Source organism: Macrosteles quadrilineatus, unplaced genomic scaffold (assembly GCF_028750875.1).
Source record: "Macrosteles quadrilineatus isolate MER2022 unplaced genomic scaffold, UCM_ALF_1.0 Scaffold_4__1_contigs__length_99947679, whole genome shotgun sequence".
Classification (NCBI taxonomy): Eukaryota; Metazoa; Arthropoda; class Insecta; order Hemiptera; family Cicadellidae; genus Macrosteles; species Macrosteles quadrilineatus.
This window is the reverse complement of record NW_026542597.1, coordinates 88,487,739-88,499,568: the sequence shown is the minus strand read 5'-3', so window position 1 is coordinate 88,499,568 and position 11,830 is coordinate 88,487,739. Positions and strand designations below refer to the sequence as shown.

General features: G+C 34.0%; 2 protein-coding genes across 12 annotated transcripts in view; one reads left to right on the top strand and one right to left on the bottom strand.

Annotated features, from left to right (window-relative positions):
- LOC128991523 (gastrula zinc finger protein xLCGF3.1-like) overlaps positions 1-5,590 on the bottom strand; it is a 66,533-nt gene extending 60,943 nt beyond the window's left edge. For 8 of the 11 annotated variants that reach the window (XM_054414482.1, XM_054414478.1, XM_054414471.1 and 5 more), the window contains exons 1-3: positions 5,219-5,590; positions 3,401-3,510; positions 18-126 (exon numbers count right to left, since the gene is read on the bottom strand). The gene's annotated coding sequence lies outside the window, so the exon portion shown is untranslated. The remainder of the gene's footprint in view (positions 1-17; positions 127-3,400; positions 3,511-5,218) is intronic. The other 3 variants (XM_054414479.1, XM_054414480.1, XM_054414481.1) reach the window with 2 other exon arrangements.
- A 2,776-nt stretch (positions 5,591-8,366) lies between these two features.
- LOC128992747 (uncharacterized) lies at positions 8,367-11,604 on the top strand. The gene is made up of 3 exons (XM_054416477.1): positions 8,367-8,576; positions 9,118-9,240; positions 11,421-11,604. Exons 1-3 carry the CDS (start codon positions 8,528-8,530, stop codon positions 11,591-11,593), a joined length of 345 nt encoding a protein of 114 aa, XP_054272452.1. The 5' UTR covers positions 8,367-8,527; the 3' UTR covers positions 11,594-11,604.
- Positions 11,605-11,830: the final 226 nt, after the last annotated feature.

Below are 11,830 nucleotides of genomic sequence, written 5' to 3'. Positions count from 1 at the left end.
AGTGTTTACTAGAATACCATTTTATCTGCTGTTCGTAGTACAACCTTATGTCAGACATTATATGAAGCTTTACTGCGAGGAACTTGAGTTTATTTTCTCTAAGTCTGTGAAAGTCTTTTGCCACTTCTGAAAAAGACCAGACTTCATTAGACATTTAATTTTTGTAACACTTTTATTTATCATTTTATCAAGGTTTTTACAATAATATTGATAGCTAATAAATATCTGATGATGAACAAAATTAGGGTTGTACATGCCATTCAAAATATTGAAATGCTAAATAAAACTATGTCTGACCGGGATTTCATACTTTGCTTTGAAATAATAGTATTAGAATGTAATGGATATGATAAGCCCAAAGAACAGTCTCTATGTTGTGGATGTATTGGTGGGAATTTTTTTAACAGAGTGGGGACTTATCTGTTTGTACTTTGGTGGGTATCTATCACTCATAAACCTCTATTATTCATATTTGCCCCAGTGGAGTTATGTTATTTAGCGGCATTTCAACTTACTTAATGTATTTTTGATGAAATAATTTTGTAAAGGCAAAAATATACCTGTATAAATCACAAATTTATGTATTTTGTACTAAGCTAAATATATTGTATTGTATTTTATAATTTATCAAACCCACACTTTACTCCCATCCCTGTAGCAGCAAACCTTAATACTCGTTAAACCTCAAGGTATTTAAATCTAATAAAAACTGAAAATTAAATCAGACAAATAGGAATTTGCTACGGTGGGGGTATTTAATGTTGCACTTGTGTGATTTTGTATCGCCACAGAAAACGTACTACTATAACCCAGAATGCCAACCGCATGGTAAAAAGCATTAAGTGTTTTGAGAGAGCTTTGCCTGTCAATCCGTAGGCAGCGCCACCAGCGTTGCTATGCTCGGTTGGCATTCTGGGTTATAGTAGTACGTTTTCTGTGGTATCGCCTACTCTTTTATGTCTATTCTTTTGTAATATATTGAACAAACTCCATTTTGTTTTTTAATTATTTGACAGTATTTAGTTATTTGTCTATAATTGGTATTTTAGTATCTAAAAGTATTTTAAAGAGGGTGTAATGTTTGCACAATGGTTTAATTAAAGAACTTATATTTATATGAATATTTATTTATAAAAGTAACTTATTTTAACAAATAGCAAGTACAAGTGGATTTGTTAAAGTTAATTCGGTGACCACTTGAACACAAATGTTATCAACTAAAAAGATCAATAAGTTTAATACAGTAAGTTTTTTACTGCAATGTACAAACTGTAAATTATATTCTCTTTTTATTAAGGTTGAACAACTGTAACTTTCAACTTGGTACTCTGGTATGTCTAGCCCCTTAGACATTTAAGGACAACATACACTTATACTGCAAGTACATTCAAGGCTATCAATATTGAATACAAGTCTGCTACAATATAAATTATAAGTAAAAGAACACTTTGCATGTCCTACACATGTAAAGTTGCTCTCTAACATGTAACAATGTATGTTTCCTTGAATAAGTGTAAAGAATTAATTTCAATTGTTTAAAATTCTTTGAATCTTACATAATTCTATAGAAGTTTTCATATGTAGTGCACTTATGAGATCGCTCTCCTGCATGGATCAAATTATGTTTCTTAATTTTCTTATTGATGGCGAAGGATTTCGCGCATGTAGGTCACTTATGAGATGCTTCTCCAGTATGAACCAATGTATGTATATACAAAGAGTTTTTGGCTGTGAAGGACTTTCCACATGTATCACACTTATAAGGTCGCTCTCCAATATGAACCACTGCATGCCTCTTCAATTCATGGTTGGTTTTAAAGGATTTTCCACATGTAGTGAACTTATATGACCGCTCTCCCGTATGAACCACTGTATGCCTCTTCAATACGCGGTTGGTTTTAAAGGATTTTCCACATGTAGTGCACTTATAAGGTCGCTCTCCAATATGAACCTTAGTATGGGCATTCATATATCTTTTGGCTGCAAACAATTTTCCACAAGTAGTGCACATATAAGGTCGCTCTCCCGTATGAACCACTGCATGCCTCTTCAATTCGTGGTTGGTTTTAAAGGATTTTCCACATGTAGTGCACTTATATGACCGCTCTCCCGTATGAACCACTGTATGCCTCTTCAATACGCGGTTGGTTTTAAAGGATTTTCCACATGTAGTGCACTTATAAGGCCGCTCTCCCGTATGAACCTTTGTATGGTCCTTCATGCTTCTTTTTTTTGTGAAGCATTTTCCACATGTTGTGCACTTATAAGGCCACTCTCCAGTATGAACCACTGTATGCCTCTTCAATTCGTGGTTGGTTTTAAAGGATTTTTCACATGTAGTGCACTTATAAGATGCTTCTTTAGTATGAACCAATGTATGACTATTCAAAATGCCTTTGGTTTTGAAGCAATTTCCACATTTATCACATTTATAAGGTCGCTCTCCAGTATGAATCAATATATGTCCCTTCAAACTGTTTTTGGTTGTGAGGGACTTTCCACATGTAGTGCACTTATAAGGCCGCTCTTCAGTATGAATCAATATGTGTATCTTCATATTTTGTTTGGTTTTCAATGACTTTCCACAAGTAGTGCACATATAAGGCCGCTCTTCAGTATGAACCACTGTATGCCTCCTCAATTCCTGATTGGTTTTAAAGGATTTTTCACATGTAGTGCATTTATAGGGTCGCTCTCTAGAATGAACCACTGTATGCCTCCTCAATTCTTGATTAATTTTAAAAGATTTTCCACATGTAGTGCACTTATAAGGCCGCTCTTCGGTATGAATCAAAGTATGTCTTCTCAAATCGCTTTTGGCTTTGAAGGGTTTTCCACATGTAGTGCACTTATAAGATGCTTCTCCAGTATGAATCAATGCATGTCTCTTCAAAATGTTTTTGGTTTTAAATGATTTTTCACATATAGTGCACTTATAAGGGCTCTCCCAAGAGTGTTTCAACAAATGACTCTTTACTTGATTTAGTTGGATAAACGTTTTCTCACATATCAAACATTTAAAAAGGCGCTCACCCGTATGTTCCAATATATGACTCCTCATTTTCCACTGAGATGAAACAATTATTTTACAAAATGCACACTTATATGGAAGCTTTAACATATTTACTTCCTAACTTTATGGTACTTGTCAGATGACCTAGTAAGTAGATAACTTAATTTGTCAGTTATGATTTGTATGTCCATTTAAATGTAGGATTTGTTTAGTGTTTATTATTTACATAGAGATCACTACAATTTTAAAACATTTCATGCTTAAATCTTGTTTTGTTGAAGATATTTTAAATCCTACCGCATAAATGTTAATTGTACAGTAATATAATAGTTTTACAGAGCAATAATTTACATTCATCTGTTCTTTATATAGTGTTTAATAGAATACCATTTTTATCTGCTGTTCGTAGTACAACCATATGTCAGACATTATATGAAGCTTTACTGCGAGGAACTTGAGTTTATTTTCTCTAAGTCTGGGAAAGTCTTTTGCCACTTCTGAAAAAGACCAGACTTCATTAGACATTTAATTTTTGTAACACTTTTATTTATCATTTTATCAAGGTTTTTACAATAATATTGATAGCTAATAAATATCTGATGAACAAAATTAGGGTTGTACATGTCATTCAAAATATTGAGATGCTAAATAAAACTATGTCTGACGGGGATTTCATACTGCTTTCAATTTGCTGTTTATTTATTTTATTAAAACTGCCACTATACTATTATCCTCATGGGACATAGGCTAACGGTTACATGGTCAAAACCTAAGCTAAGCCATTCGGTTAAGTGAAGAGAAGAACTAAATGAATTCCTTCTTCTTTCTTAATCCAGTCCCCAGATCCAGATTAAATAATGTCCGAACTAGAGGTGTTTATTAATGTTAATTAATTTTAATCAAATAATACGTAAGTTATAGCCTACTTAAATTAACATAATTACCTAAAAGTGTGGGTTGTGAGGGTAATTACATTAAAATGGCATATAATCAATCAATAAATGTGAATTGTGCTATTAACTTCGATTTTACAGTGTAAACATTGTAGGCTAGTGCAGATTAACATAATTACCTAAAAGTGTGGGTTGTGAGGGTAATATTTACATTAAAATGGCATATAATCAATCAATAAATGTGAATTGTGCTATTAACTTCGATTTTACAGTGTAACCATTGTAGGCTAGTGCAGATTCAATGTTCCTAATAAAACATTAGAATAAACTTCAAAAAATCGTAGTAAATTCAGTTTTTGTGGCTGCAAAAAAATTTTTGCACCATTATTTTCAAGTAAAAATCTAGTTTCCAATGATATATAACTTACTATAGAACGCTTGGTCACCCCCACCTAAATAATTTCCCATTACGCTAGCTATTCAATATCAAACAATTTAATCACAAAAGTACATATTATTTTAATAAAAACATGGTTTAAATGCAAAACTTGACCAAAGACACCCACAAATTACAGTTAGTAAAAGAAATATATTTTTTTACATTGTATAATTTAAAATAAATAACTCTTTCATACTGGAAACAGTAGCCTATAAAATAAACTTAAATAACGACAAAAAATGTTATTTAGGCCCCTACCAATTATTAGTGCTAATAAAATTTTTAACAATTATAAGAATGGGGTGTCAAAAACACCCTTACGCGAGTAGGCTACAATTAGAAAAACCCGCGCGAGTAGTTAACTTAGTTTTCACCTTCATTTTACAAAATGCTTTTAGTAGGAACTTTTCTAATTTCTAGCACAGACAGTCCAACGTAATTTGAAAAGGGTATAGGCTGGGGCCACTTGAAGACTGGGGTAGACTTCCGTATCTGTTGGCACAAACAACTGAATGAAATATATCAATCGATATATGGAATGAAACAATCGAAACTTACCGGTAATCGATATTTTCATTCGGTTGTTTGTGCCAACAGATGTACGGAAGTCTGCCCAAGCACTGGGTAGGCCATGGCATGTTGAGAGAAGTTGTAGGTACCTACTAATTGAATTGTTAGTTTGAATCGATATTAGCATAGCACTGTTAGGAAACTGTAGCCTAGTTATATAAGGGGAATTCATGCATTAGAACTAAAATACGGTATGGCCACAAGGTACTAGGCCTACTTGTCCAAATTGTTGTACTAAAATCTTAATTGGGTGAAAAAGTACTTTCCAAAACATAGCCTAAGGCAGCATCATAATATACTCACTTCTTCATTAACAACACTGTAGTATTGCTCAGAGGTCTGAGCCTGAGGGTGGAAGTAATCTTCTTTCCAAAATCTGCTTAAACACTATTTCTTGAGAATATTTATATTACAATAATTTAAATAAAACTAGCCTATATCTCAAACAAACTTCTTAGGTTTAGGTTTCTTCACATAGCCTCCTATAACTTAGACCAGTCAGTAGAGTTTTACCAATACCATACCACTGCACTTGCACTACTGGACTGGCTACCAGAACCAGAGTTACCAGTTACCATGGTGGAAGTAAATACCAGACCAGTTACCACCAACCAGACCACTCAAACTTCAAACAAAAAGTCAAAAGAAAACTGAAAATTCAACAAACAAAAACAAACGTACAGTACTTGCCATTGCCACTTGCCTGAACTGAACTGAGGCCAGACCACTGGCCAGACGGGTTGAGTTCCCGCAAGGCTTACGGGACGTAGCATCGACGTCACGATTTCCAGTTTCATTTCTTGTGCATTTTAGCCCAGTGGTTCTGGTTAGTGGTTTCAGAACGAAGTCGAGTGCGGGATTACCTTATGAGTCCGGTAAATAAGTTCAATAAACGAGTATTGAGTTAAAAACATTTTGGAGAAGTTACGTACGATATTTTACGCTATACTACTCTAAGCTAACTTACAAAAAAAATCTGAACAAACCCTTATGTATTACCACCAACTAAAGGACTAACAATAACTATTCATAATTAGACCTATGTAAGCTTACGTAATGAAACACCATTTGATTAAGCTGGCGGCAACAGCTGTTTACTGGACTAAATCCCTCCGTGGTAAGCTTGTTAAAACCGTATAAATAGTGTGGGGTAACAGCTATTTACCTTACAAGTGTAGTAAGAGCGTTTTTACTTCACGCAGGTGAATGTTGAGCAACGAACGGAAGCGAGTTGCATAATTCACCTAATTGGTGTAAACACGCTCTGGCGTAACGTGTAACGTACAAGATTTTACCTGACCCGACAATATACAGGGTGTTACGAACAAAACTTTGCATTATCCATTTCACTCATCTTCTAACAGAAACGTATTTTTAAAAACAAAAGCTAGGTTAGGAAAACAAGCAATCGGGTGGCAAGGTGGGAGGCCACGTTGACTAACTCTCCCATACCAGCCAGGGAGGAACTCGCTCCTGGTGGAAACCTACATTACCATTTATCATTTACCATCGATGTCTTCTCCGCCGTCCTCGTAGACAGGGGAATCGTCAATTTCTTGTTAATATGTGTATGCGTGTGTGTGAGTTTGAGCATTGCTCTGTCCATTATACGGTGTGGAAGACCCTAAATCGAATCAGGGTCGAGGTACTGAAATGCAAGACAAACATGCAGAAATGGGGTCTTTTACCAGACGAAGAAAACATCTTGTGTGCGTGTGGTGCTGTTCAGGATCCTGGTCATCTGCTGATCATCTGTCCAAGCCTAGACCAGTCTTGCACAATAGAGGCCAGAGCAATGCCATATTATTGTTACGAATGTTTTTTTCTCCATATTGTTTTGTTGCATGAATGTAAAAATATAGAGTTTGTCCGTTGATATGTAAAATAAAATAAAAAATAAAAATATATGATCTTACAAGCGAATGACAAAGCCATATCATATCGGTAGCTAATTTTTGGAAAAGCGAAGTCTGATTTCCGGACACGGAAAGTAAGTAATTGATGAGTCATGTTGTTATCTTATGGGCCGTAAGGCACTAGACAACGCCACTTGCAACGTCGCCAATTTTACCAGGCCGCGGCATGGAGTTAAAAGTGGCCGTGATATAACTCTAGTGTTATACTGTATATTCAATGGTGGTGGAGCTAAGAGGATAGGGGGCTCTAAAGTTCCTTTTAGCGAATCTACCATATAGAAAATAAGCTATTACCTTAGGTCTCATGGTAAGGCCTAGACTCGGGAACGATATACTTTTTTCGTTTTGAGGTCCCCAGAGGCCAAAAACATCATCCGTTTAAATTAATATTTATGTGTGTGTGTCCGTTAGCGCAATAACTCGAGCAAAAACGATCCGATTTTGATGAAATTTGGTACAAACGTGAAAACTTACGTTTATTTGAACGATTTCGCAAACCAGCATAATCGGACCATGGGAATAGGGGTTTATGGGGACTTTATGGGGTAAAAATTGGCTTTTCTCATTTTGACCCTAAAAACAAAAAGTTTTGCAATTTCTCTCTAAACCATTTTGTAGATCTTAAAAAAGAAAAAAAAAACATTATATTGAAGAGCTGTTGTAATGGTCACGGAGGAAATTAAAAAAAGTATAATATAAAATTCCCATGTTATTCTTATGGAGGAAATGAAAATTTTGGCTAATTTATTTATTTTATCCTATACAATTGACGTATGGTGAAGAAAACACTTTTTACCTTCCCCGTGGCAGCAAACCTAAGCACTAGTTAAATCTAATGATATTAAAATTGGGAATAAATATGTCTTATTTAAGGAAATATTTGAGTAAAAATGTAAACAGACAAGTTGAAATAATTCGCTTAGTCTGCAGGTTTGCTGTGGTGGGGGTATTTTAGATTTGTTTGAAACCATGGTGGAAGCACAAAGCTTTGGCCTCCAGCAATATAACTGACGTCTATACTCAATGATATGCGGACAGCCACTAAGGGAATAGATTCAGTTCCTTTGTCACTGTCTGAAATCAGTTAGTATTGATTACTCTCTTTCCGTCCAGGTTGCGTCTGCGCTCGCCGCAGTGTTTCCATTCGCGGGATTATTATCTCGAAAACGGGATTTTTTGAACCTTGAGCGGGATTAAAACGGGATGCGGGATAAAACGGGATTTTCGGCTGTGACGACTATTTTTATTTTTTTCTACTTAATTTTAGAGAAAAACTAACTCAAATTGATTAAATACTGTAGCAAAATATAACAGTGATGTTTAAACAACTTTTTAAACATGGTACGTCAAGTATTAATACTAGGTATTGTACAAAAATATCATGCGGGATAAAACGGGATTTTTCCACAATTTAAAAGCGGGATAAAACGGGATTTCTCGACCCAGTAAGCGGGATTATTTTTTTGGTCGTGTGGAAACACTGGCTCGCCGCTCAGGCTCAGCAGTCACTCACTAGTCAGTCAGCAGAACTCGGAGCGTATTAAGGTGTGTGTCAAACCATAAAAGTATATTCACATTCATTAATCGTTAATATTTTAAACGGGAATTTTCACTCTACAGATTGTAATGCTGTCAAATCAAATAAATTTCTAAATTCCTCTCAGATCTACGAAGAGAACACAACAGGGATAATATTATGACTGGAATAAGGAAGAATGACCCATCTCAGGATAAGACAACCAATGGTAGGTTGCACAAAAATATTATTTATATTGAATAATTCATTGCTACAATAATTCAAATATTCAAAATGTTTAAGCATGTTACTCAGTGTTATATGATTATATCACTGTTAAATTTTGTTTGTATGTACAACAGTTATAAAATATCTAAATTTCTTCATTTATATCAAATGTTTGTTTAATTAAGTGCAAATTCCAGGTTTCATTAGTGAATTACCTATGATACCGTTAATGAATATTATCTTAGTAAAACAGTTAGCCTATGATATTAGTTGGTATTTTTTACTGGTATAGGAGTTTTTGGTGAACAGAGGTACACATAAATTATAATCTCAATATTGGTAAATGTACCCAATACCTTTCCAAATTGTCCAATTTTCTTTCGTAGGTAAGTCGCCATAAAATATACATAATGTTTTACGATCAATTCAGTGGTTTTTGTTCATACTTCAAGATCCTGCTTGTCTCCACTTCACTCTGAAATCATTTTTCTTAAAATAGGTAACTTTAGATGTAAAATGTAACATCTAATTAACTGTTTTAGGGTTTTCAAATCAGCATACCAATAATTTGACAGGAGAAGAAAATATTAACATCGATGAGTTCCGAGCCAACGTTGAACTCATGAATCGGTTGATGGCAGAGAGTGTGAAAGACTTAGAAAAAGGTGAGGACCCAAGGTAATTTAGGCCTATCTCGCACGTAAAAAAAATAATAAGTTTAAGTGCACAACTTAGATACCTATCAACAGTTAGGTGTCAGCATTTTAGACATCAATATTGCCTTAATTAATCCTTCAGTTGCTTCTGGTCAACCTTTTGGTCACTTAGTTAATATTTTGTTGACTGGAAATTAATAATTCCATAGTAATAATGATTTAGTTAATATTTGCATTCATCAAAGCTGGCTTCTTTGGCCTGTGATTTGCGATAAGCTGTGTTCTCTGATTTAATTTAAGATTCAATGCCTGTTTCCATTTGAATGGTGGTAGCCTAAATGTAGTTTTATCCAACAAACAACCATACAGCCACAAAATGTCAATGATGTAGATGTACTCAAAATAAAAGCACTACAAAAATCAAATAAAAATAAAAAAGTCAACATTATTGCAGACTAACAGATTCACATAATATACGTAATTAAAAATGTTTCATTTCTTGAAACAAAAATATTTGGCCACTAAAACCATTAAGTAGTCAATACAGTAATTTATTTTCACATACCGATCTGTGGCGGATATAGAATATTTTTTTTGGTGGGGGCCGAGATTAATTTAAGGTCAGGTTAGGTAAGTAGACACGCCCTGACTTTATCTCAGTTTTGCTGTAGTAATTTGCGCTAAATGTGACCTTTACTTTACCAAGATCACGCTGTATCACTAAATTGGTCTATTAAATTATAAAAATGTGTCTATTCAAGCCAAATAAAGAAAATATCTCAATTACTAAAAAAAAAAAAAAATTGGTCAATATTTAACAGTGTGTCATTCCATCTGTAAAACACTTCTGAACCTAAGGAGTCAAATACGCGATAGTGATTATCATATTTGGAGGAGTTCTAACTCTAAAAGTGTTCTTTTGTGCGAACTACAAAACGTTAGGTTACATTTTAGGTAAGGGTACAACATCGAACAGATGTAAATAACTAACAATAACAATGGCTACCACTGAACTGACTAAACTCTTCATTACCCCCCTGCACCTCCCCTGTCGCTGGTAGTAGTTCAAGCAAATAAGTCCAAATTAGGAAAAATAGAGGAACAAATCTATGTAGGTATCCGCAATTTTTTCAAAAATGTGTCGGGGAGGGTCCCCTAATGAATACCTATATGATAGGTGAGAATAAAATCACCCTGCCGCTCTCTGGTGGTGGGAAGTGTAAAGGCCCCAATTTGCGGCTTTTTGCTTATACAGTAACCTGAAAACGGCGTGTCGTAGCTTAAATTGTTCAATGTAAAAGTTCAAGCTTATTAAATTTGCTACAACTATGATCATATACATTATTAGGGAAAGACGCATAGTTTCTGAGATATCTGCGCTCAAAAAAAAAAAATTATGTTTGAAAAAAGATTTTCATCTCACATTTTTCGTTAAAATCTTATTTTTTTCTCCTTCCTTGTTATTTTTCAGAAATATTGACGGAAAGAAGGTTGTAGAGGGTCCCCTAGACCCTCCCCGACACATTTTTGAAAAAATTGGGAATACATAGATTTGTTCCTCTATTTTTCCTAATTTGCTTGGGCTATAGATATTGAATTGAATTGAATAGAAAATGTCTTTATTCATATAATATACAGTGGTATACATCGAATGGCGTCATTATGCTAAATTACAGCTAACAACTTAATTTCATTACAATTCCTTCATAAGCCATAAGGTACCTATTTAAACCAAAAGTTGATCATAAACAACAAAAAATATGGTTGTCAGAATTCATCAAATTTATATCATGTATTATTTTTCAAATGCAGTTTTAATTTTTTCTTAAAATTTTTTACACCTTTAACGTTTCTCAATTCCACAGGTAGCCGAAGTAAAAACTTAGCACCCGCATTTAATGTTTTTTTTTATTATAAAACTCTAGCCTGTGGAAATCAATGGCAATTTGATTTCTATTTCTTGTAAAATAGGAATGGCTGTCACCTAATATATAAATAATATTCAAGTAAATTACTTTGGTAAAATGTTTACAGTTTATAAGTAACCTAGTTCATATGAACAGAATCAGAATCACATTTGGAGAACTAAGAATTGCAATAAATTTTCAATAATTTTAAATATGGTTGAATGATATTTTTTTTTATTAAGCGCTACCGACATCGAGGTTAAACTTACAAAATGTTTCCAGGTGCAAAAGGGAAAACTAAGAAAACCCCAAGTGATACGATCATCGACGGAAATTTCCTCAGCGCCGTCTTCGCAGTTGTGTTTCTAATGATAATTTGTGTTAGCGTCTATGCTTTTTATAACCTATTCGTAGCAATATTAAAGAAGTTTCCATCAAAACATACTGAGCTATAAGCTAAAATTCATCATTGTAATTTAACTTAACACCTTTAGAGTGCAACATCTTATACCTCATACGTAGGGAAACATGGTGTTCAATATTGTAAAAATAAATCTTCCAGATAAAAATCACTTAGTTTGTACTGTTAGACAAAACTATAAAGCTATAAAAATAATTAAGACTGATTTACTATTTCAAGTCTATTATTTGTTTTTAAATAAAAATATCAATTGACAATACGTATGTGTTTT